Here is a 23,365-nt window from a genome sequence, read left to right on the forward strand (position 1 = left end):
GGCAAACATAAAAATCTTTATCTGTCAGAACAAGTTTTGAATAATAGCAATTTCAATGTTTGACACTTCACAGCTCAAGATACCATAGCAAAAGCAAGTACCCATCAGTTGTGATATATTTTTTTTTATGCTACACATTGGTCTGCTTTATCTTCCAAACGGTGTAAATATTTCACAGTTTATCGTTTTTACTCATCTGGTTGATCACCTCTTCCAGATGTTTCGTAAAATTATAAGTGAAAATTCTGGGTGCAATAAATCCTCCAAAACCGGATATTCCCTTGTGAAAAACCCCAACCCCACTTAACGGAACCGGTATAGCTGATTCTACAGGTTGAGCATCAAAAAATGGTACCGTCGTTTGACCAGCATCTTCCTCGTATCCTGTGTTTGTAAATTTCACATATTTTTTGGTGGTAAATTCAGTCGAGTGAACTTTTGAACGAATCGGAACATCGACCCCGTCAAGCTTCAATTCTTTATTAGAAAATCTGTAAAAAAAATGTTGGCAATATTGTAATTTTAAGTTGGATTTTAGAAGTACTTGTGCTTATACAGAAGAGCAGGATCACTTTGTACAGTGCTTTTATTCCCCAGGCTCCCGGTTATAAAATTGTATGGACTTGTTAATACCTTAAAGTGCAGTCGATTATGAAATTTTTTAAACGCACCGCCAGTGACAACGCTTCCCTCGTCAGCAAACATGTCATCCAAATCGAATTCTCTTTGTTCCCATTTAAGAGTATAATAGTCCTTACCATCGCGATAAGCGCTATCAGTGACGTTATAATCTTCAACTGGCACCCACTGAACGCTATCAAGGTCAATCTGTCCATGTGGGAGAACTCTCCCTTCTTGTATTTGCAGATGAACAACTCGGTGGATTTTAACAAAGCGCAAACCGGTCACAACTCTACAAACTTGCTACATTTATAAGTTCAAATCAGTATGGCTTGATACGTACTTGTTGTCAGTAATGTTTGATATGACCTTACGCATATTAATGTATATCTCAGAAAATACCGATGGCCTTTCTTCACACACACAGTAACAGTAGGTGCATTTAAAGAATAGCCAGTATCGGTAAGTTTCCAAGTGAGTTGATCGAGGTTTGCTGCAACTCTTTCTTTCTCCATAATGTATTCCGTTTCCAAATTTGACGTAATCGTATCTTCTGTTGGTTTCAGACATGTTCTAGAGACGTACAATTAATTATTGACAGTATTATTAGAGGAATAGACTTACTCCAGAACGACAAACCTCCATGGACGAATCGATGTATTGACAATTGATGATTTTTGCACACGTTGTTTGTTCCTTACTTATTTCTTCTTTACACCACTTATCATTGTGACACTGATATTTTGTTGTATAGGTAAAAGCGTCGCATGTGTTTGTACATTTTGCTTTTGGTTCTAAATTAATTTGGTTTAAAATAATTCCGTGGAGGAAGTTTGTGATTTCAAAATAAGTTACATCTAAAATTAATTTTGTTGTTAACAGTGTATCATTTATCATGCCAGTACGATCGTGAAGCCCCATTGGTCTCACATGGCAGTCAACGTGTTAATAATGTATCGTTTATCATAGCGCCAAAGAATATATCTTTGGTGACAATATTTATCAAGTTGTAAATGTATTAACTCAGTATTAAACATTTCATCTATTTTGTTTGTACCTTTCTCGTGTTTTTTAGGATCACATCTCCACAGTTCTAAAGATGCATTAACCATATAAGTCTTCATGATTGATACTATTTTCTTATTTCGTGTCCAAAATGCTTGGTTGGTGTCTTCGCTTTCTTTTTGATAGCTCCCTTCAATAAAGCAGTAGTTAATTTAGTCTTTAAACTATTCTGTTTAGCTTTTGTTTTAATTTCACCCATAAAGTGTCAGCAGAATAGTTCGGTAGAGTGTGTTTATAATTAATTATTATTTATTAAGTACCCCAAACTATTATTTAAATGTTTCAAATAGTATATTATTAGCCAAGGTTGCAAAGCCACGCATTCTAGACCGAGCGCAAATTAGAACCCGAGACGCGCAGCGTCGAGGGCTCTGAAGCGCGAGGTCTAGAAATGGCTTTGCAACCGTGGTTAATGTACTATTTTTTTCACTAGTAGAAACCATAAGACAATAAATTGAAAAAATAAACGTTCAATTTTTTGACGCAACATGATTTTGTTTTGATTTCTAATCAAACTTAATCTAAATCTTCAACACAAAGAAAACCGTTTACACTTGTCGCTGAATGAATCATTTTATCTCCCACCGTCTACCAACTACCATGCGTATACTCAAGTAATGTTAATAGCACACATCTATTCATTTTTTAAGAAATAATAACATCAAATATTGCGTACATAACCTCAATCTTCTTTTTGAACCCGTGGTCGCAAAAGTTGAATTTGCTACCTCTAAATGAGTCTACATTTGCATGCTTCATGGCTGCTAGTGAAAAAAAAATTTTTTGAGTTTCTTTTTAAATATTAAAATGACGAAATGTATAAAACTAAAATTTTACAATTAATGGACTTGGTTTAAACAAATATTCATATGACGATATGTCAACTAAATGAAGTCCACATCAGATCTATTGCTTTATCATTCTATTTAGATATTCAATATCTTAGCTAGTTTCAAAATCTGAACAAATCAGATGTAGTCTACTGTTGCGAATTCACTTTGTCACTAAATTTTGTGTACTACAGAAATGAGTGAACCACGTAAATACTCGCTATGATGTTACAGCTTACCATTGTTGTACAATTTCTGCATCATGTAAGCTGTTTGTGTCACTATGTAACTCTCCACATTCGTCACAAGAATGTCATTCATAAAATTGTGTAAGATCTGCACAACTGATTGGTTTTCTTCACAAAAATAATCACTTATTGTTGTCCTCTAAAATAATATATTTTATGAATAAATTCGTTGGTGAATCGAATCACTTACATCAAGACGTTTTAAAAGTAGTCGTAAAATATCTTGTTTTACTACTTGCTGATACATAGACTCCATCATGTAAGGGACAGAATTACACATATCAGACAAGACTCGATTGGCAAAATTTAACAACGTTGAAGATTCATAGTCGTGAAAGTTTTTAACATATCTGTCCATCTCACGGTAATAAATATTTATATAAATTTGTTGCGTGTTTATATAGTGCAACGTCAACTCTAACTTGTCAACACTAGGAATATTTCCCAATATTCTGTTGGCTATACTTTCATGTTTACCTAAAATACATGCTATTGAAAAAACTGTCGAAATAAAAAGTGAATGTAAAATATCGTACATCAAATTGGCTTTGAAATTTTGGGAATTTGCCGCTTCGTTGTGGTAGTATTAATGACTACTCGCCACTTATCATAAATGCCAATCATAACCTAACTTTTTAAACATTGCAATGTGTTTGCTGCATAATTCTGCAATTCCGATTATTATTATTTATTAGTTTTGGTGCCTTTCATGGTGAAACGGCAAATTGCTATTAAAAGTGCAGCAATCAAGACCAACTTGATGCACGTTTTTTTATAAGTAATTGCTTACCAGTGTTGTCAATTCTCATCTTTATTTCTCCCATTTGTCGAGTGATATTGTTTAAATTCGAAAACAGACGTTCTCTTGTAAAATCAACCGAGTGATCAAACCGTTTTACTCCATTAAAAGTTTCTGTAACTGCCTTAGTCATTTCCAAAATTTGTGTATTCAAATCGAAAACTGTTACTGTAAATACAGGTACCATAAAAGGTACAAACATGGTGAACAAGAAAATTGAGTTAAGGAAACACCCCATTTTTAGTCACTTGGTAGTAGTTACATAATGGTTAATCTAATCGTTAAAAAACTGTGTAAATAATGAAGATTAGACCCACCTATACAAATATATGTATATGAAACAAGACACGTCACCGAAAGAGACTTGGAAAAATTGAAGGAAAATTGAGGAATCAAAAGTCTATTTCAGTAATTTGTTTTGTTTAAAATAAATTTATGCAATTTTAATTTTATTTTTATAAATTTTAGTAATCATGAAACCGCAAAAATCCCGGTGGCAATGATAATGACAAGTAAAATGCCAAAAAAATATCATGTCTAATGATGAATTATTGTAAAATTTACGAAAAGAAGGACAATGAAGTAGATATGGTGTGGTACCCAAACTAAACAGAGCCACGCTTAATTTAAAAAATAGTGGATCCAACGACTTTGTGGAAACAATACACAAGGGAGATAATAACTTGGAGTTATTATATGATATGCACGTACATACAACAATCCGGAGTCTTTAGGAGTTATGGGTTGTGCAGTTGTTAATTTGGGAGGGTTTTTCCAGCTATCTATGGAAAGTAATTTTTCTACCTTGTGTGTATAGTAGAATCTTTTGTTAGTCCAATAAAATTCAAATCGGCAAACGTAAAAAGACATTTTTTTTAAACAACGTAAGTTAAAATAAAGAACTTCGAATTTGTCTAACATCTAACATTAAAAAATGTGATAATTTTTTATTTTTGTGCTATACTTATCACGACCCTTTACCAATATATTTTTTGTCCATGTATTTGATATAAATATGCATTTACTTACTTTACTTTAAGCAAGTGACCATCAGTTGTAATATTTTTTATCTACTTTCATTATGTAATGTGCCAGATTACAGGTTTTTCTTTGATATTGTAATGGTAGTTTTTACCGCACTAAGTGCGGTAAAGGAACAATTACCGCACTAGTGCGGTAAAGAGTGACTTTTAGAAAAGAAAGTTGCAAAACCATTTATTAACATAAATTACACAGTTTGAAACATTTATAAAGTTAACTCCAGACGCTGTTCCTATGTTGAAGCTGGGCTTCTCCACCGTGACCTAATTTGTTGAACCCACGGTAACTGAAGAACCCATTATTTTCGTAGCAATTATTTTCTTATTTTCGACAGATATTTCAACATATCCTTCTGCCATGCTATCCGACTTCCAGCCTCTATGACCAAGCAACATGTTAATTATTCCCTGAAAATTTCCTCTCCTTATAGCAAATTCCACATAATTTTAGTTTTTGAATTCAGTAAGGTGATCTTGATAAATTCTTTTTCGGCTCTAACGTCTCGTGTCGTCAAATTTGTCATCTCCTCGTGTCGACAAGCACCAAACACTCCGACTATTAAAACAACCTGAAACTATATAAATTTGAGATTGTTTTTTATTAATATGAGCTGCAATTTGCCTTCATAAATAAGAAATCCTTATCATTCATTTTCTTAATAAATTGATTTATCTCTTCTTTGGAAAAAATAAACGATTTTCTGGGTCGGTAACCTTCTGATTTCCGAGAAGAAAGCCACAACCTGATGATATTCAGTAATATCAATATTCTTGGTAATCAACACCAAAGTTCGCAACATGGTATATCGTCACCATAAGGAGGATGGTTTTAACTTCTCTGCTTGTTCAGCAAAATAGGAATGCATCACCTTGTTCAGAAACGTCACCAATTTTCTTAACTTCCAACCATTCATCAAAATATTTGTACGCTATCTCGTAACGTTCTTTAGATTTACCAGGAACTAACGTATCGATAGCAGATAGCAGATTGAGCAGCCACTTCAATATCAGAAGGCAAATTATCCTCTGAATCACTAATTTTTGCACATAAATTGCTTTCACTGAACGCTTGTGAAAAACGTAAACAAATCAGTAACTAGGGTTACTAATTTAGCCGCCTTATTTTTTCTCCATAAACACAATTTAAAAAATTACAAAAATATCTGTGTTAATTACACTCACCGGCAAAAAAAGCGAATCACCCAAAGTTTGTATTGAAAATGGTTCCTTTCTTAAACATTTGGCTACAGTCAATATCAGTTTTGAAAAAATCACACAAAATATACTAACACTAGGTTTTTGGTTCTTTTTTGTACATGATGTGAACCTCAAATCTGAAGATGATAAGTTTTTTCCAACAATGAGATTTGCAGTTGTGACGTTTAGAGGGCATTAACAGACGGTTTGTCATTGTGATTTGATGAAAACTGTGTTTTTGTCAATTAACATGAGTATTGTGGCCATTAATGCAGCACGAGCAATTGCTGTTATTCAGGATGGTCGAAGTTAACGGTACGTTGCCAATACGTTAGGGGTATCACAAGTGAGCATTCACAGAACTGTACGACGGTTTAATGAGACTGGATCATACAGCCGAAGACCTGATTCGGGTCGTCCAAAGAAAACATCGGCTCGGGATGACGCTGACCGTGCTCCGTAATAGAGATACGACCGCAGTTGAGGCCAGAAATCAACTTGAATAAACACGAGGAGTTAGTGTAAGTGAAAGAACTGCAAGAAAAAGGTTAACTGCAGCTGAATTGAAGGCCCATAGACCTGCAAGTGGCCCAGAACTTCTCCCACGACACAGAGTAGCCCGACTTGCATTTGCTCGAGAACACGTTAACTCGGATCTTGCCCAATGGGGCCAAGTACTCTTTACAGATGAGTCGCGTTTTTGTCTACGTTCTCCTGACGGCCGTCAAAGAGTATGGCGAAGAAGAGGCGAAAGGTAGGCTCAGTGCAATATTGTTTCCAGACTAAGTTTTCATGGAGGTTCAGTGATGGTCTGGGCAGGAATTTCTGCCGAGGTTCGCACGGAACTTGTAGTGGTGGATAGAGGCACAATGAATGCTGATCGATATGTAGCAAATATTCTTCAAGAGCATGTCGTACCTTTTGCTCCTTTTATTGGCGATAATTTTATTCTAATGCATGATAATGCTAGACCACATATCGCTAGAGTTGTACAAACCTACCTCGACGAATTCGGGATTTCACGTATGGAATGACCAGCACGCAGTCCCGACCTGAATCCAATTGAGCATGTTAGGTAGACGTATCAGAGCACGTGTGCCGGCCATACAACACATAAGAGATCTTGCAAATGCGCTAGTTGAAGAATTTGACCAATTAGCCCAGGCTGAGATTAGACACCTCATAGAAGGCATGGGAAGACGTATGGCAACCCTAATGCAAGCTAGAGGCGGCAACAGTCGTTATTAATGATATGTTAAGCAATCTTTTGTTGGTTTAATGTAATGGATTTTCTGGTATTTTTTAATAAACTCGTAATTGTTGCAACTTCAGCGAAGGTCCCGTTACCTTCTCATCTCCTTTGTCGTAGATAAACTAATTTGTCTGATAAATGTGACGCACACCAGAATTTATTGAAGATTTCTACAAAAATACTAATGATTCGATTTTTTTGCCGGTGAGTGTATTATGAAAATTATTGAAAGTAGATAAAACGTTGTACAATATTTGTATCGTAATGTTTCTTTACGATACTTGATGGATTATCCAACTCGCCTTCGGCTCGTTGGACAATTTTTCCATCGCGTATCGTAAAATTCCACATTACGATACACATATCGTAAATATCTAATTTAAAAGCATTGCTACATATTAGTCTACTTTATCTTCCGAACGGAACGGTGTAAATATTTCACAATTTATCGTTTTTACTATTCTGGTTGATCACCATTTCCAGATGTTTCGCAAAATTATAAGTGAAAATTCTGGGTGCAATAAATCCTCCAAAACCGGATATTCCCTTGTAGAAAACCCCAATTCCACTTAACGGAACCGGTATAGCTGATTCGACAGGTTGAGCATCAAAAAATGGTACCGTCGTTTGACCAGCATCTTGCTCGTATCCTGTGTTTGTAAATTTTACATATTTGTTCGTAGTAAATTTATTCGAGTGAGCTTCTGAACGAATCGGAACATCGGCCCTGTCAAGCTTCAATTCTTTGGGAAATCTGTAAAGAACGTATTGGCAATATTGTAATTTTAGATTAGACTCTAGAAGTACTTGTGCTTATAATGAAGAACAGGATCACGTTGTAAAGTGGTATTTAGCCCCAGGCTCCCGGTTTTGAAATTGTATGGATTTGTTAATACATTCAAGTGCAGTCGACCATTAAATTTTTCAAACGCAACTCCAGTGACAACGCTTCCCTCTTTAGCAAATATGTCAACCAAATCGAATTCTCTTTGTTCCCATTTAAGAGTATAATAATCCTTATCATCCTCATAGGTTTTATTAGTGACATTATAATCTTCAACTGGTATCCACCGAACGCTGTCAATGTTAATCTGTCCATGTGGGAGAATTCTCCCCTCTTGTATTTGCAGATGAATGATTCCGTGGGTTTTGACAAAGCGCAAACCGGTCACAACTCTACAAACTTGCTACATTTATAAATTCAAATCAGTATGAGTCGATTTCATACTTGTTATCAGTAATATTTGACTTAACCAAACGCATATTAATGTATCTCTCGGAAAAGAATTTTGGCCCTTCTTCACAGAGACAGTAACAGTAGGAGCATTTAAAGATCAACCAGTTTCGGTAAATTTCCAAGTAAGTTGTTCTCGATTTGCTGCAAGTCATGCTTTTTCCAAAATATCTTCCGTTTCCAAATTTGACGTAATCGTATCTTCTGTTGGTTTTAAGCATGCTCTAGAGACTTATAATTATTGGCAATAGTATTAGGGAAACAGACTTACTCCGGAAGTACAAACTTCGATCGAGGAATCGATGTAGTGACACTTGGTGATTTTTGGACACCGTGTTTGTTGCTTACACCACTTATTATTATGACACTGATAATTTGTAGTGTAGGTAAAAACGTCGCATTCCTCACTACATCCTCCGTTTGGATCTAAATTTACTTTGTTTAAAATAATTCCGTGGAGGAAGTTTGTGATTTCAAGATAAGTTTCATCTAAAATTAATTTTGTTATTAACAGTGTATCGTTTATCATAGCGTCAAAGAACATATCTTTGATGACAATATTTATCAAGTTGTAAATGTATTAACTCGGTATTAAACATTTGATCGATTTTGTTTGTGCCTTTCTCGTGTTCTTTAGGATCACATCTCCACAGTTCTAAAGATGCATTTGCCATATAAGTCTTCATGATTGATACTATATTCTTACTGCCTGCCCAAAATTCTTGGTTGGCGTTTTCGCTTTCTTTTTGATAGTTCCCTTCAATAAAGTAGAAGTTAATTTAGTCTTTAAATTGTTCTCTTTAGCGTTTCTTTAAGTTTCATCTATAAAGTGTATGCACTAGATTGATAAACCAACGTTTGTTAGTTTGAAAATTTAATACAAATTACAATCATTGCTCCTGGATTTTAATTACGTGAATAGTTTGATAGAGTGTGTTTTTAGATTATTATTTTTAAGACCCACCACTGACCCGGAAATGACCGGCATTCAGGCAAGACTTCTATCATTACGGGTACTAAGACCAAGTAATGATATGCATTGATTAGATTAACAGAACAACTTTCGAGATTCTAGAATTACAGCATACAAATTAGTCTGCTATTATTCTCTAATCTCACCCCATCCCCAAAAGTCTAGCGTAACTACCGACCATTTATCCGCGCATCACTTGAAAATTGACCTACACTACTCTGACCTACTGGTGCTAACCTAATCTGACTAACATGATCAGACTGTTCAAGAAACTTACGAACAATATGACATGTTCCTAACAAAACAGCTTTTTGAATTTTGATAATTATTGAATCATTCAAATGCAAAGACTTTAAATTCTCAACTAAGCTATTTGGAACTACACCTACATTAGAGATAACTAGAGGTACAATTGAAATTTTTTTAAGATTCAACATGGATTTCATTTCTATCGATAACTGTAGATATTTTGAAATCTTGGTGTGGTATGTTTGAATAATGTTGTTTGTGTTGGGAACAGCAATGTCAATGAGAATGGCTTCGTTCGTGTGTTTCTTGATAAGTATGATGTCTGGTCTGTTAGCTGTAATGTTTAAGTCTGTAAGTATTGTGCGATCCCAGTATAATTTGTATTTGTTATTTTCAAGGAACGGAGATGGAATGTAAGTGTAATACGGTGTCGTATCTTCGATTAAGTTCATAAGTGTTGCTAATTCTTTGTGGATGATTTTGGCGACGTTGTCGTGTCTAGCTTTGTAGTCAGTTTGTGCTAGGATGCTGCAAGAAGAGATTATGTGCTGGATCGTTTCAGGTTTTGCTTTGCAGAGGCGACAGCAGTCGTTTTTTATGTTCGGATCTTTGATGATGTATTTTTTGTAATTCTTGGTATTGATTACTTGGTCTTGAATAGCAAACACAAATCGTTCTGTTTCGGCATACAAACCTGATTTTTTTAACCAAATCAATGACATCTTCTTATTGATATGAGTTTCTTCTAAGTCTTTGTAGAATTTTCCATGTAGTTGTTTTTGTTTTAGCCCACTTATTATTTTATCTATTGTGTGGGGGGTGTGGATTTCTTCGGTGTTCGACAGATTTAAGGGTGTGTGGTTCAAATCTGCTCTTGTGATGGTGCGAAACATTTCATTTCTTTCCGCTCGTTTCAAGAAATACTTCTTCAAATCTGAGATTTGTCTCTGACATAAGTTTTCTAGGTTCTGGAAACCCCTTCCTCCATTCTGTCTTGGTAATGAGAATCTTTCAATCGACGATTTTGGATGATGCCTTCTATACTGTGTGAAGATTTTCCTTGTTGCGATGTTTAAATTTTCAAGATCAGTTTTGGACCATTTAATGACTCCAAAAGAATATGTTAGTAGTGGAACGCAGAATGTATTTACTGCTTTCATTAAATTTTTTCCATTTAACTGTGTCTTCAATATTAATTTCAATCTCGCTAGGTATTGATCTTTCAACTGTGTTTTCGTTTTGGTATGATTGATGTGTGATGATTGACAGAAACCCAGATATTTGTATGTATCGTTTCGTTCTTGTGCTTCGATTATTTCGTTATTCTGGGTTATATGTGGTACTTGGTGTTGGACGCCTTTTCTGATTGCTTGGGTCTTACATTTCTCAATACCAAAAGACATACCAATATCACCGGAAAATTGTTCAGTCAGATTTAATAGGTTTGTTAACTGATTTTGTGTACTTGCATATATTTTTATGTCATCCATATACAGCAAGTGACTTATTCTGTTTTCTCTTTGTTTGTTAATTCTTATATTGAACCCATAATTGCAACTGTTCAGGATATCGGAGAGGGGATTTATTGCTAAGCAGAACCATAACGGACTAAGAGAATCGCCTTGAAAAATTCCTCTTCGGATCATTATTGGATCTGACTGAATTGTTTGTTCATTTAAGGTTATTTGAAGGGTGGTCTTCCAAAATTCCATGGAACATTTTAGAAAAGTGCAGATTTTAGTATCAATTTTGTATAATTCCAGAATTTTGCATAGCCAGGAATGAGGGACAGAATCGTAAGCTTTCTTATAATCAATAAAAGCAGTATATATGTTTCGGTTTTCTTTTCTAGCTTGTTCACAGATGATGGAATCTATGATTAATTGCTCTTTGCAACCAAAGGATCCTTTAATACATCCTTTCTGTTCTTCATTAATGATGTTAGAGTTAAAACAGTGTTGATAGATTTTTTGTGTAATGCATGAGGTTAATATTTTATAGATTGTTGATAAACATGTGATAGGTCTGTATTTTGATGGATTTTTTGTGTCGTTATCTTTAGGTTTTAAGTATGTTACACCATGACATAAGAATGTTGGAAAGGAGGATGGGTCAAGAAGGAACTGATTTAAGTGATTTAGTAAATGAATATGTACACAATTAAATTTTTTTATCCAAAAATTATGGATTTTGTCTGGTCCTGGTGATTTCCAGTTGTGTGTCTTATTGATGGTATTTATTAATTCGGCAAGTGTTATCTGATGATCATTCATTGGTGTAACTGTGGATAGTTTATGGGATATATGAGGAATCCATTTGGCAGATTGGTTAAATTCAAATTCTTCAGACCAAAGTTTTGACCAAAATGTTGTTACATCCTGTGAACTTGGAAGTTCACCGGATAATTGAGTTTTGTTTGAATTAGTTAAATGTTGATAGAATAGTTTTTCGTTGTTTAAAAATTTAGTGTTATGAATTTTTCTGAGATGTGATTGTTTGTATCTTTTAAGTCGTTTGCTATATAAGGAAAGTTTTTGTAATAGGGTATCTTTAATTTGGGATAATGTTGTGTTGTACTCATTGTAATCAGTTTGATGAAAATTATTGTTGGTCAGTATCGAATGCATACATGTCATGATATGTGGTGTTTTAACTCCTCTAAGGTACTGTGTTATTTGACCTAGTTGTTTTCTAATGTTATTAATTTTATAATTTAACCGTGTTTCCCAATGAGGGGTCGAAGGTATACGATTGGTGTTTGTATTTATTATGTTATCTTTACATGTGTTAATTTGAATACAAGTTAAAGCTGCACAGTAGATAATTGTATGAAGTTTTTCAAAAGAGATCGAGTTTGTGAGATATTTTGGTAAAATGAAGGAGTTCATTATTTCTACAATTGCTAGAAACTTTTTAGAATAATACTGGCGGGGAAGTGAATGTCTATCATTTGGTTTTAATTTGGAACATGTTTCGAAAGTTAATTTAAATTTGTCTTCAATTTCATTTTGGAAATTAATGTGAAATTTAAAATTGTTGTTTACAGTTTTGATTAATGTGTCTTCGTTGTTGTAGTATGTGTTTTGTAGATTATCTGTGATGTTAATTTCGTTTTGGATTGTTCTTGATAAATTGTTAAATGATTTGTCAGTTAATGTTTGGGATCTGTTTGATATTGTGTTTGTAATTTGTGTTATGGTTGTGATCTTATTTTGAGGTGTTTTGTTTAATAAATCTTTAGTAAATGTGTCAGTCGGTGTCTCTGGTGTATTTGATAGACTACTGTTACTATTTTGTGGTATAATTGGTATCTTATTTTGAGATGTTGTTTTTGACAAATTGGTGACAGATGTGTCAGTTAGTAATGTATTTGGTGGTGTCTTGTTGATATCTTCAGGAAGTGGATTAATGGTTTTGGAAACTTCATTTTTTAATTGTTCTAGAGTAAGTTGAGGTATGTAGTTATTTTTAACAATAGCTCTACGTTGATCTGCTAAATTTTGAATGGTAACTGGAAAATTTGGGTACTCACGGCTGAAGGCTTCGTGTAGAGCTGTACGATAATCACTTACATCAGTTTCATTGTTTGTAATTTTATAATATAAGCGCATAATATGTAAATTCATGTCTAGAGACCACTTTTTACGCTTTTTTGGTTCTTCTCGTCTTCTAATGGTCTGAGGCTGATTTGTCTGAGAAACATTAGAGACCAATACGTTGTTAATTGTCCTTGTGGTAGTATTTCCCGAGGTGATGCCACTTGCTCCATCTACCTCTTCGGAGACTGCAGTAATAGGTGTTCGTCGGATTTCGAGTTGAACATTCTCCGTTGTAGGCGAAACAATTTGGTTTAGACTCATTTTTTAGTTGGAAATGTCAGCGTTGACAGTTGGTTATGAAAAAAGGAAATTAAATGCAAATATCGAGTTAAATACTTTGTTGTAATAGTGAATACAGTACCTTGCACTATTATGAGTCCTTTTGAGTCAAATAAAGCTATTGAATTGAGTTTTATCCAAAGATTCCGCCTTGTTAAGAAATTTATGAACAACCAAAGGTCTTTTTTTTTTTTTTTTTTTTTTTTTTTAAGACCCACCACTGACCCGGAAATGACCGGCATTCAGGCAAGACTTCTATCATTACGGGTACTAAGACCAAGTAATGATATGCATTGATTAGATTAACAGAACAACTTTCGAGATTCTAGAATTACAGCATACAAATTAGTCTGCTATTATTCTCTAATCTCACCCCATCCCCAAAAGTCCAGCGTAACTACCGACCATTTATCCGCGCATCACATGAAAAGTGACCTACACTACTCTGACCTACTGGTGCTAATCTAATCTGACTGACATGATCAGACTGTTCAAGAAACTTACGAACAATATGACATGTTCCTAACAAAACAGCTTTTTGAATTTTGACAATTATTGAATCATTAATTATTAATTATTAGTTATTACCCATAATTATTATTTAAATGTTTCAAAAGCAATATTTTGGGTTTATTTTAAATAAAAATGGACGTAATGTATTGTATCCAACTAAAATTTTACAATTAATGGACGATATGTCGAGTGAATGAAGTGCATATCAAATCTGTTACTTTATCATTCAATTTAGACATTTAAATGTATTGGCTAGTTTCAAAATTTGAACAAATCAAATGTAGCCTACTGTTGCGAATCCACTTTGTTATTAAATTTTGTCTACTACAGAAATGAATAATACACTTACCGTTTTTGTACAATCTCTGCAACATGTAAGCTGTTTGTATCAGAATGTAACTCTTCACATTTATCACAAGAATTTCATTCATAAAATTGTGTAAGATCTGCCCAACTGATTGTTTTTCTTCACAAAAATAACCACGTATTATTGTCCTCTAAAATAATCTATTTTATGAATAAATTCGTTGGTGAATCGAATCACTTACAACAAGACGTTTTAAAATATCTTGTGTTACTACTTGCTGATATATAGATTCCATCGTGTAAGGGACAGAATTAGACGTATCAGACAAGACTCGATTGGCAAAATTTAACAACGTTGCAAATTCATAGTCGTGAAAATTTTTAACATATTTCTCCATCTCACGGTAATACATGTTTATATGAATTTGTTGCTGGATTATATAGTACAAAGTCAACTTTAACGTGTCAGCAGTAGGTATATTTTCGGATATTCTGTTGGCCATACTTTCATGTTTACCTAAAATACATATTATTGAAAAAACTGTCAAAATAAAAAGTGAGTATAAAATATCGTACATCAAGTTGGCTTTGAAATTTTGGGAATTTGCCGCTTCGTTGTGGTATTAATGACTACTAACTAACTTTTTAAAACGTTTTAATGTGTTTGCTGCATAACAGTTCAATTCCGATGATTATTATTATTAGTTTTGATGCCTATCACGGTGAAACGGCAAATTGCTATTAAAAGTATAGTGATCAAGACCAACTTGATGCACGGTTTTTTATAAGCATATTACTTACTAGTGTCATTTCTCATGTTTATTTCTTCAATTTGCGGAATGATATTGGTTAAATTCGAAAACAGACGTTCTTTTAAAAAATCAAGCGGGTGATCAGACCGTCGTACTCCATTAAAAGTTTGTATAAGTGCCCTAGTAATTTCCAAAATTTTTGTATTCAAATCGAAAACTGAAACTGTAACTGTAGGTTCCACGAATGGTTCAAACATAATAAGCAAGAAAATAGAAGTAAAGAGACCCCGCATTTTCACTTACTTTGTCGCAATTACATAACGGTTGAAATTGTGTAAACATACGATAAGATCCACTATATCTAAATTTAAATAAAATAAAAGGCAATAGTGTGTTTTCGCAAGGGACTTTTTCGCTTATAAAAACACATCGTTAAGGTTATAATCATATCGACTGGTGTAATGTATACCATATACATCGATTCCTTACACTGTTTATAAAAATAACGGAACCAATCAATACAGGTACCACAAACGGTACAAACAAAGTGAACAAGAAAATTGAGCTAAGTAGTCAACGCATTTTCACTCACTTTGTAGTAGTTGCATAATGGTTAATCTAATCGCTAAAAACTGTGTAAATAATGGAGATTAGACCCACCTATACAAATATATATTTAAGAAGAAACGTCACCGAAAGAGACGTGGAAAAATTGAAGGAAAACTGGCGAATCAAAAATTTATTTCAGTAATTTGTTTAGTTAAAATAAATTTAAGCGATTTTAATTTTAACTTGTGTTTCCTCCTTTTGTTTTCAATTTTAGGTGTAATATACACAGTGTTTTTGAAGTACATGTATAAAAAAATTGAGCTGTCTAATTAGCCTAAACGGTCTGAAAAATTTCCTTATTACCAAGTACTTTTATAATTCGTAGCAATCATGAAGCCTAAAATTCCGGTGGCAATGATAATAACAAGTAAAATGCCAAAAAAATATCATGTCTAATGATGAATTATTGTAAAATTTATGAAAAGAAGTAATAATGAAGTAGATAGACTGTGGTACTCAAGCTAAACAGAGCGACGCTTATTTTAGAAAATAGTGGATCCAACGACTTTGTGGAAACAATACACAAGGGAGATAATAACTTGGAGTTATTACATGATATTCACGTACAACAATGCGGAAAGCCTTTAGAAGTTATGGGTTGTGCAGTTGTTAATTTGGCAGGTTTTTCCAGATATCTGTGGAAAATATTTTCTCTGCATTGTGTGAACAGCAAAATCTTTTGTTAGTCCAATAAAACTCAAATCGGCAAACATAAAAATCTTTATCTTTCAGAACAAGTTTTGAATAATAGCAATTTCAATGTTTGACACTTCACAGCTCAAGATACCATAGCAAAAGCAAGTACCCATCAGTTGTGGTATACAGGGTGTCCCAGAATTCGCGCCATTCCCGTAAATGACATGTTCCCTGTCCCGAACTGTGCCGTAATTCGCAAAAAGAATTGTCCAGGCTTTAACCGTGTGAGAACTGGAAGGCGATTAAGTTGACCAATAGAGAGGCTGCTTTTATATCGAACGTTTCTATGTTCAAAGTTACCTATGCCAAGAACAAAAAATCGGGTAATACTAAAGTTGAATGAATTTTTTTCGAATCCCCCTCCGTCAACAAAAGGAAACAGAAGTGTGGTTATAAATTTAATCATTTTGACAATTGTTTGTCATAAACTGTCACGAAGTTCATCACTGACCTGAACAGACGCTTCTGCCCCCAAAGATGACTGATTAATGTACACAGAGACGTCAAGGTTTACTTTAAGGCAAGTAGCACAGAAGTTATTTCTGCTGCCATTCTAGTTAAATTGTGTTTAACTGGGCTGTACATGTCATAAGAGAAGCTGTTTCATTTCATCGTAGGCAAATAATACATTTATTACTATTCTACATAGAGTAGCTACCGAAGAGCAGGTATTAGAAGTGATTTTCTTAGAGCCCCGTGAATAATGTGTTGTTCTTTTTAACGAAAATTAGTACATTTTCAGAATGCATCATATGCCTGATATTAAGTTTATCGTTATTTCTAAAAAAGAGTACCACATGTCCATTCAAAGAACGTTATTAAGTGTATTTAAACATAAATATCGCTTTTGATTAATCAGTGATTATGATTTTCAATAAACAGTATCAATTTTTACTGAACAGCTTTGTTGCTGATACCTAATCTAAGCAACGAAAAAATAGACGAGACTCCACTTCTCTGGTGTATTAAGATCATAGGTATCTGCTGTGGTGTCAATCATGTAGGGAAAATACTGAAAACTGAGACTTATTCAAGAATAATATTGATGTTGCACATGATGATTTAAGACAGTTTCTTTAAAGTTGTGAGTACATACTTTCTAGAGATTGAAAAGATACGAATAAAAATTATAACAATAGTTGCAATTTTTTTTAAGAACAATACAAACAATTTATGGAGAATGTACACGCTATGCAGCCACTGCTGTGCGCGAATATACAGGTCTTTTCCCCAATCATCGGCTCCTTGACCAGCATGTGTTTCGTCGTTTGTTGCATCCAGCAAAAGAAGATGGATCTTTTCAGCCTATGCGGAAAGCCGTGCTGGGGCTCCACGGATTATACGCATAGACGGTGAAGAACAAGTGGCACAAATGATTGGATGCTCAAGATCGATCATGCATCGTATCCTTACAGAGAAAAATCTGCATCCTTACTATTGACGAAAGTGCAGCATCTGCGACGAGCCGACTGCGCGACGAGTGCATGTTGCTATATGGTTACTGCGACAAAATGAACTAAATCCTGATTTTTCACGGCACATTCTTTTCGCCGACGAATGTTGATTTTCCCGAAAAGGAATATTTAATGCGCACAATTCACTTCTGGGCAAACGAAAATCCACATTTCGCTAACGTGAGAGCATATCAAGAGCAATACTATTAATCTATGGGCTGGAATCGTTGTACTGTAACGTTATTAAACAATGTGCTCAAAATGACCACCATTAACTTCAATGCAAGTTCTAGCTCGTTGAATTATGTTGTGTTGTGTATTATGTAACATCTCAGGAGTAACTGTAGCGTAGGCTTCGTGCAGTCTCTCTTCCAGTTCTTCTAACATATCTAGGGGTTCTCTATATACGTAATTTTTAATTTGATTCCAAAAAAAAGTCCAAAGCAGAAAGGTCTAGAGATCTAGGAGGCCAGATATTAGTACTGCCACGCCCAATCCACCTATGACGATACTCTTTTCAATGTTCGTCGTACAAGTATCGAATTATGTGGAGGAGCGCCGTCGTGCTGAAACCACATATTCCGCCGTACATTCAAAGGAACGTCTTTCAACAATGCCGGAAGCTCTAGTCGTAGAAAATTAGCATATGCATCCCCATTAAGGCGATCAGGTAATCTGATAATTTTATCAGATGCATTAAAATTTTTACCACAGTAGTACCAATGATTCCAGCCCATAGATTAATAGTAAATCGCTCCTGATATGCTCTCACCCTAGTGAGATGTGGATTTTCGTGTGCCCAGAAATGCCAATTGTGTGCATTAAACATTCCTTCTCGGGAAAATGAACATTCGTCGGTGAAAAGAATGCGCCGTGTAAAATCAGGATTTAGTTCATTTTGTCGCAGTAACCATTGAGCAAAATGTACTCGTCGCGGGTAGTCGGTTGGTCGCAGATGCTGCACTCTCGTGTAATGGTAAGGATGCAGTCTTCTCTCTTGAAGGATACGATGAGTGGTCGATCTTGAACATCCACTAATTTGCGCTACGTAGAGGACACTTCTCCTAGGATCCGCTTCCATGTTTCCTAACACTTGCTCTTCAGCACCTACACGTACATTCCGTGGAGCCCCAGCACGGCCTTTCCGACTAGGTTGAAAAGATCTTCTCTTGCTCGATGTAACAATCGGTGAAACACATGTTGGTCTGGGTGCCGACGATTATTCACGGGGCTCTAAGAAAATGACTTCTAATACCTGCTCTTCGGTAGCTACTCTATGTAGAATAGTAATAAATGTATTATTTGCCTACGATGAAATGAAACAGCTTCTCTTATGACATGTACAGCCCAGTTAAACACAATTTAACTAGAATGGCAGCAGAAATAACTTCTGTCCCATGCTACTTGCCTTAAAGTAAACCTTGACGTCTCTGTGTACATTAATCAGTCATCTTTGGCGCAGAAGCGTCTCTTCAGGTCAGTGATAAACTTCGTGACAGTTTATGACAAACAATTGTCAAAATGATTAAATTTATAACCACACTTCTGTTTCCTTTTGTTGACGGAGGGGGATTCGGAAAAAATTCATTCAACTTTAGTATTACCCGATTTTTTGTTCTTGGCATAGGTAACTTCGAACATAGAAACGTTCGGATATAAAAGCAGCCTCTCTATTGGTCAACTTAATCGCCTTCCAGTTCTCACACGGTTAAAGCCTGGACAATTCTTTTTGCGAATTACGGCACAGTTCGGGACAGGGAACATGTCATTCACGGGAATGGCGCGAATTCTGGGACACCCTGTATATTTTTTTTAATACTACACATTGGTCTACTTTATCTTCCAAACGGTGTAAATATTTCACAGTTTATCGTTTTTGCTCATCTGGTTGATCACCCCTTCCAGATGTTTTGCAAAATTATAAGTGAAAATTCTGGGTGCAATAAATCCTCCAAAACCGGATATTCCCTTGTGGAAAACCCCGATTCCACTTAACGGAACCGGTATAGCTGATTCTACAGGTTGAGCATCAAAAAATGGTACCGTCGTTTGACCAGCATCTTTATCGTATCCTGTGTTTGTAAATTTCACATATTTGTTCGTGGTAAATATATTCGAGTGAGCTTCTGAACGAATCGGAACATCGACCCTGTCAAGCTTCAATTCTTTGGGAAATCTGTAAAGAACGTATTGGCAATATTGTAATTTTCGATTAGATTCTAGAAATACTTGTGCTTATAACGAAGAACAGGATCACGTTGTAAAGTGGTATTTAGCCCCAGGCTCCCGGTTTTGAAATTGTATGGATTTGTTAATACATTCAAGTGCAGTCGACTATTAAATTTTTCAAACGCAACTCCAGTGACAACGCTTCCCTCTTTAGCAAATATGTCAACCAAATCGAATTCTCTTTGTTCCCATTTAAGAGTATAATAATCCTTACCATCCTCATAGGTTTTATTAGTGACTTTGTAATCTTCAACTGGTATCCACCGAACGCTGTCAATGTTAATCTGTCCATGTGGGAGAATTCTTCCTTCTTGTATTTGTAGATGAATGACTTGGTGGATTTTAACAAAGCGCAAACCTGTCACAACTCTGCAAACTTGCTACATTTATAAGTTCAAATCAGTACGGCTCGATTACGTACTTGTTGTCAGTAATGTTTGACATGACCATACGCATATTAATGTATCTCTCGGAAAAGAATTTTGGCCCTTCTTCACAGAGACAGTAACAGTAGGAGCATTTATAGAACAACCAGCGTCGGTAAGTTTCCAAGTGAGTTGTTCTCGATTTGCTGCAAGTCATGCTTTTTCCAAAATGTCTTCCGTTTCCAAATTTGATGTAATCGTATCTTCTGTTGGTTTTAAGCATGCTCTGGAGACTTATTTTAATAATTGGCAATAGTATTAGGGAAATAGACTTACTCCGGAAGTACAAACTTCGATCGAGGAATCGATGTAGTGACACTTGATGATTTTTGGACACCGTGTTTGTTGCTTACACCACTTATTATTATGACACTGATAATTTGTAGTGTAGGTAAAAACGTCGCATTCCTCCCTACATCCTCCGTTTGGATCTAAATTTACTTTGTTTAAAATAATTCCGTGGAGGAAGTTTGTGATTTCAAGATAAGTTTCATCTAAAATTAATTTTGTTATTAACAGTGTATCGTTTATCATAGCGCCAAAGAACATATCTTTGATGACAATATTTATCAAGTTGTAAATGTATTAACTCGGTATTAAACATTTGATCGATTTTGTTTGTACCTTTCTCGTGTTCTTTAGGATCACATCTCCACAGTTCTAAAGATGCATTTACCATATAAGTCCTCATGGTTGATACTATATTCTTACTGCGTGCCCAAAATTCTTGATTGGCGTCTTCGCTTTCTTTTTGATAGTTTCCTTCAATAAAGTAGAAGTTAATTTAGTCTTTAAATTGTTCTCTTTAGCGTTTCTTTAAGTTTCATCTGTAAAGTGTATGCACTAGATTGGTAAACTAACGTTTGTTAGTTTGAAAATTTAATACAAATTACAATCATTGCTCCTGGATTTTAATTACGTGAATAGTTTGATAGAGTGTGTTTATTATTAATTATTATTTATTACCCAAAATTATTATTTAAATGTTTCAAAAACAATATTTTGGGTTTCTTTTCAAATAAAAATGGACGTAATGTATTGTATATTGTAGATATAAAACTAAAATTTTACAATTAATGGACGATATGTCGAGTGAATGAAGTGCATATCAAATCTGTTACTTTAACATTCAATTTAGACATTTAAATGTATTAGCTAGTTTCAAAATTTGAACAAATCAAATGTAGCCTACTGTTGCGAATCCACTTTGTTATTAAATTTTGTCTGCTACAGAAATGAATAATACACTTACCGTTCTTGTATAATCTCTGCAACATGTAAGCTGTTTGTATCAGAATGTAACTCTTCACATTCATCACAAGAATTTCATTCATAAAATTGTGTAAGATCTGCCCAACTGATTGTTTTTCTTCACAAAAATAACCACGTATTGTTGTCCTCTAAAATAATCTATTTTATGAATAAATTCGTTGGTGAAACGAATCACTTACGTCAAGACGTTTTAAAAGTTTTTTTAAAATATCTTGTGTTACTACTTGCTGATATATAGCTTCTATCATGGAAGGGACAGAATTAGACGTATCAGACAAGACTCGATTGGCAACATTTAACAACGTTGCAAATTCATAGTCCTCAAAATTTTTAACATATTTCTCCATCTCACAGTAATACATGTTTATATAAATTTGTTGCTGGTTTATATAGTACAAAGTCAATTTTAAAGTGTCAGCAGTAGGCATATTTTCGGATATTCTGTTAGCCATACTTTCATGTTTACCTAAAATACATATTATTGAAAAAACTGTCAAAATAAAAAATGAGTATAAAATATCGTACATCAAGTTGGCTTTGAAATTTTGGGAATTTGCCGCTTCGTTGTGGTATTAATGACTACTCGCCACTTATGATAAATGGCAATCATAACCTAACTTTTTAAAACGTTTTAATGTGTTTGCTGCATAATAGTTCAATTCCGATTATTATTATTATTAGTTTTGATGCCTATCACGGTGAAACGGCAAATTGCTATTAAAAGTACAGTGATCAAGACCAACTTGGTGCACGTTTCTTATAAGCATACTACTTACCAGTGTCATTTCTCATGTTTATTTCTTCAATTTGCGGAATGATATTGGTTAAATTTGAAAACAGACGTTCTCTTAAAATATCAAGCGGGTGATCAGACCCTCGTACTCCATTAAAAGTTTGTATAAGTGCCCTAGTAATTTCCAAAATTTTTGTATTCAAATCGAAAACTGAAACTGTAACTGTAGGTTCCACGAATGGTTCAAACATAATAAGCAAGAAAATAGAAGTAAAAAGACACCGCATTTTCACTTACTTTGTCGCAATTACATAACGGTTAAAATTGTGTAAACATACGATAAGATCCACTATATCTAAATTTAAATAAAATAAAAGGCAATAGTGTGTTTGCGCAAGGGACTTTTTCACTTATAAAAACACATCGTTAAGGCTACAATCATATCGACTGGTGTAATGTATACCGTATACATCGATTCCTTACACTGTTTATAAAAATAACGGAGCCAATCAATCAAAGTGAACAAGAAAATTGAGCTAAGTAGTCAACACATTTTCACTCACTTTGTAGTAGTTGCATAATGGTTAATCTAATCGCTAAAAACTGTGTAAATAATGGAGATTAGACCCACCTATACAAATATATATTTAAGAAGAAACGTCACCGAAAGAGACTTGGAAAAATTGAAGGAAAACTGACGAATCAAAAATCTATTGCAGTAATTTCTTTAGTTTAAAATAAATTTAAGCAATTTTAATTTTAACTTGTCGTGTTTCCTCCTTTTGTTTTCAATTTTGGTGTAATATACACAGTGTTTTTGAAGTACATGTAGAAAAAAATTGAGCTGTCTAATTAGCCTAAACGGTCTGAAAAATTTCCTTATTACTAAGTACTTTTATAATTCGTAGCAATCATGAAGACTAAAATTCTGGTGGCAATGATAATAACAAGTAAAATGCCAAAAAAAATATCATGTCTAATGATGAATTA

The 23,365-nt window shown here is 34.4% G+C and overlaps 3 protein-coding genes across 8 annotated transcripts in view; 1 reads left to right on the forward strand and 2 right to left on the reverse strand.

Moving 5' to 3' along the window:
* Nucleotides 1–3,926, reverse strand: LOC135123545 (uncharacterized). 3 transcript variants are annotated; one of them, XM_064048313.1, is made up of 9 exons: nt 3,555–3,926; nt 2,955–3,241; nt 2,756–2,903; nt 1,679–1,816; nt 1,246–1,478; nt 965–1,194; nt 759–913; nt 545–633; nt 401–491 (listed from the first exon to the last, which is right to left on the reverse strand). In XM_064048313.1, the coding sequence occupies exons 1-8, from the start codon at nt 3,799–3,801 to the stop codon at nt 587–589; spliced, it is 1,485 nt and encodes a 494-aa protein (XP_063904383.1). In that variant the 5' UTR covers nt 3,802–3,926; the 3' UTR covers nt 401–491; nt 545–586. The 3 variants fall into 3 exon arrangements, with proteins under 3 accessions (XP_063904381.1, XP_063904382.1, XP_063904383.1); XM_064048311.1 differs by having other exon boundaries at nt 1–491; nt 545–913; nt 3,555–3,731; XM_064048312.1 differs by lacking the exon at nt 545–633 and having other exon boundaries at nt 398–491; nt 634–913; nt 3,555–3,920.
* The window catches only part of Ubr3 (Ubr3 ubiquitin ligase), a 135,018-nt gene that overhangs the window by 91,775 nt on the left and 19,878 nt on the right, over nt 1–23,365 (forward strand). The window lies entirely within an intron of this gene.
* On the reverse strand, nt 4,762–23,079 carry LOC135123540 (uncharacterized). Of its 3 annotated transcripts, XM_064048301.1 has the most exons (18): nt 22,859–23,079; nt 22,673–22,807; nt 22,419–22,586; nt 21,822–22,108; nt 21,623–21,770; nt 20,995–21,132; nt 20,647–20,864; nt 20,367–20,596; nt 20,160–20,314; nt 15,007–15,174; nt 14,448–14,722; nt 14,249–14,396; nt 8,906–9,043; nt 8,558–8,775; nt 8,281–8,510; nt 7,860–8,228; nt 5,226–7,806; nt 4,762–5,172 (listed from the first exon to the last, which is right to left on the reverse strand). In XM_064048301.1, the coding sequence occupies exons 3-17, from the start codon at nt 22,432–22,434 to the stop codon at nt 7,491–7,493; spliced, it is 3,054 nt and encodes a 1,017-aa protein (XP_063904371.1). In that variant the 5' UTR covers nt 22,435–22,586; nt 22,673–22,807; nt 22,859–23,079; the 3' UTR covers nt 4,762–5,172; nt 5,226–7,490. The 3 variants fall into 3 exon arrangements, with proteins under 3 accessions (XP_063904371.1, XP_063904369.1, XP_063904370.1); XM_064048299.1 differs by lacking the exons at nt 22,673–22,807; nt 22,859–23,079 and having other exon boundaries at nt 22,419–22,666; XM_064048300.1 differs by lacking the exons at nt 22,673–22,807; nt 22,859–23,079 and having other exon boundaries at nt 4,762–5,178; nt 22,419–22,666.

Source organism: Zophobas morio, unplaced genomic scaffold (assembly GCF_036711695.1).
Source record: "Zophobas morio isolate AGI-343-1 ecotype UQ-CSIRO unplaced genomic scaffold, CSIRO_AGI_Zmor_V1 ptg000006l, whole genome shotgun sequence".
In the NCBI taxonomy this organism is placed as follows: domain Eukaryota; kingdom Metazoa; phylum Arthropoda; class Insecta; order Coleoptera; family Tenebrionidae; genus Zophobas; species Zophobas morio.

Bases quoted from the DNA above. Each gene is read 5' to 3' on its own strand.
- LOC135123540 (XM_064048299.1), bottom strand. From the start codon at position 22,662: ATGCGGTGTCTTTTTACTTCTATTTTCTTGCTTATTATGTTTGAACCA. The intron at 14,397-14,447 runs GTAAGTGATTCG...AGATTATTTTAG, and splicing joins ATATTTTAAAACGTCTTGTT to AGGACAATAATACGTGGTTA. The intron at 8,229-8,280 runs GTATGAAATCGA...GCAAGTTTGTAG, and splicing joins TCAAATATTACTGATAACAA to AGTTGTGACCGGTTTGCGCT.
- LOC135123545 (XM_064048311.1), bottom strand. From the start codon at position 3,696: ATGACTAAGGCAGTTACAGAAACTTTTAATGGAGTAAAACGGTTTGAT. The intron at 2,904-2,954 runs GTAAGTGATTCG...ATATTATTTTAG, and splicing joins TACTTTTAAAACGTCTTGAT to AGGACAACAATAAGTGATTA. The intron at 1,479-1,678 runs GTACAAACAAAA...AATTAATTTTAG, and splicing joins TCCTAAAAAACACGAGAAAG to ATGTAACTTATTTTGAAATC.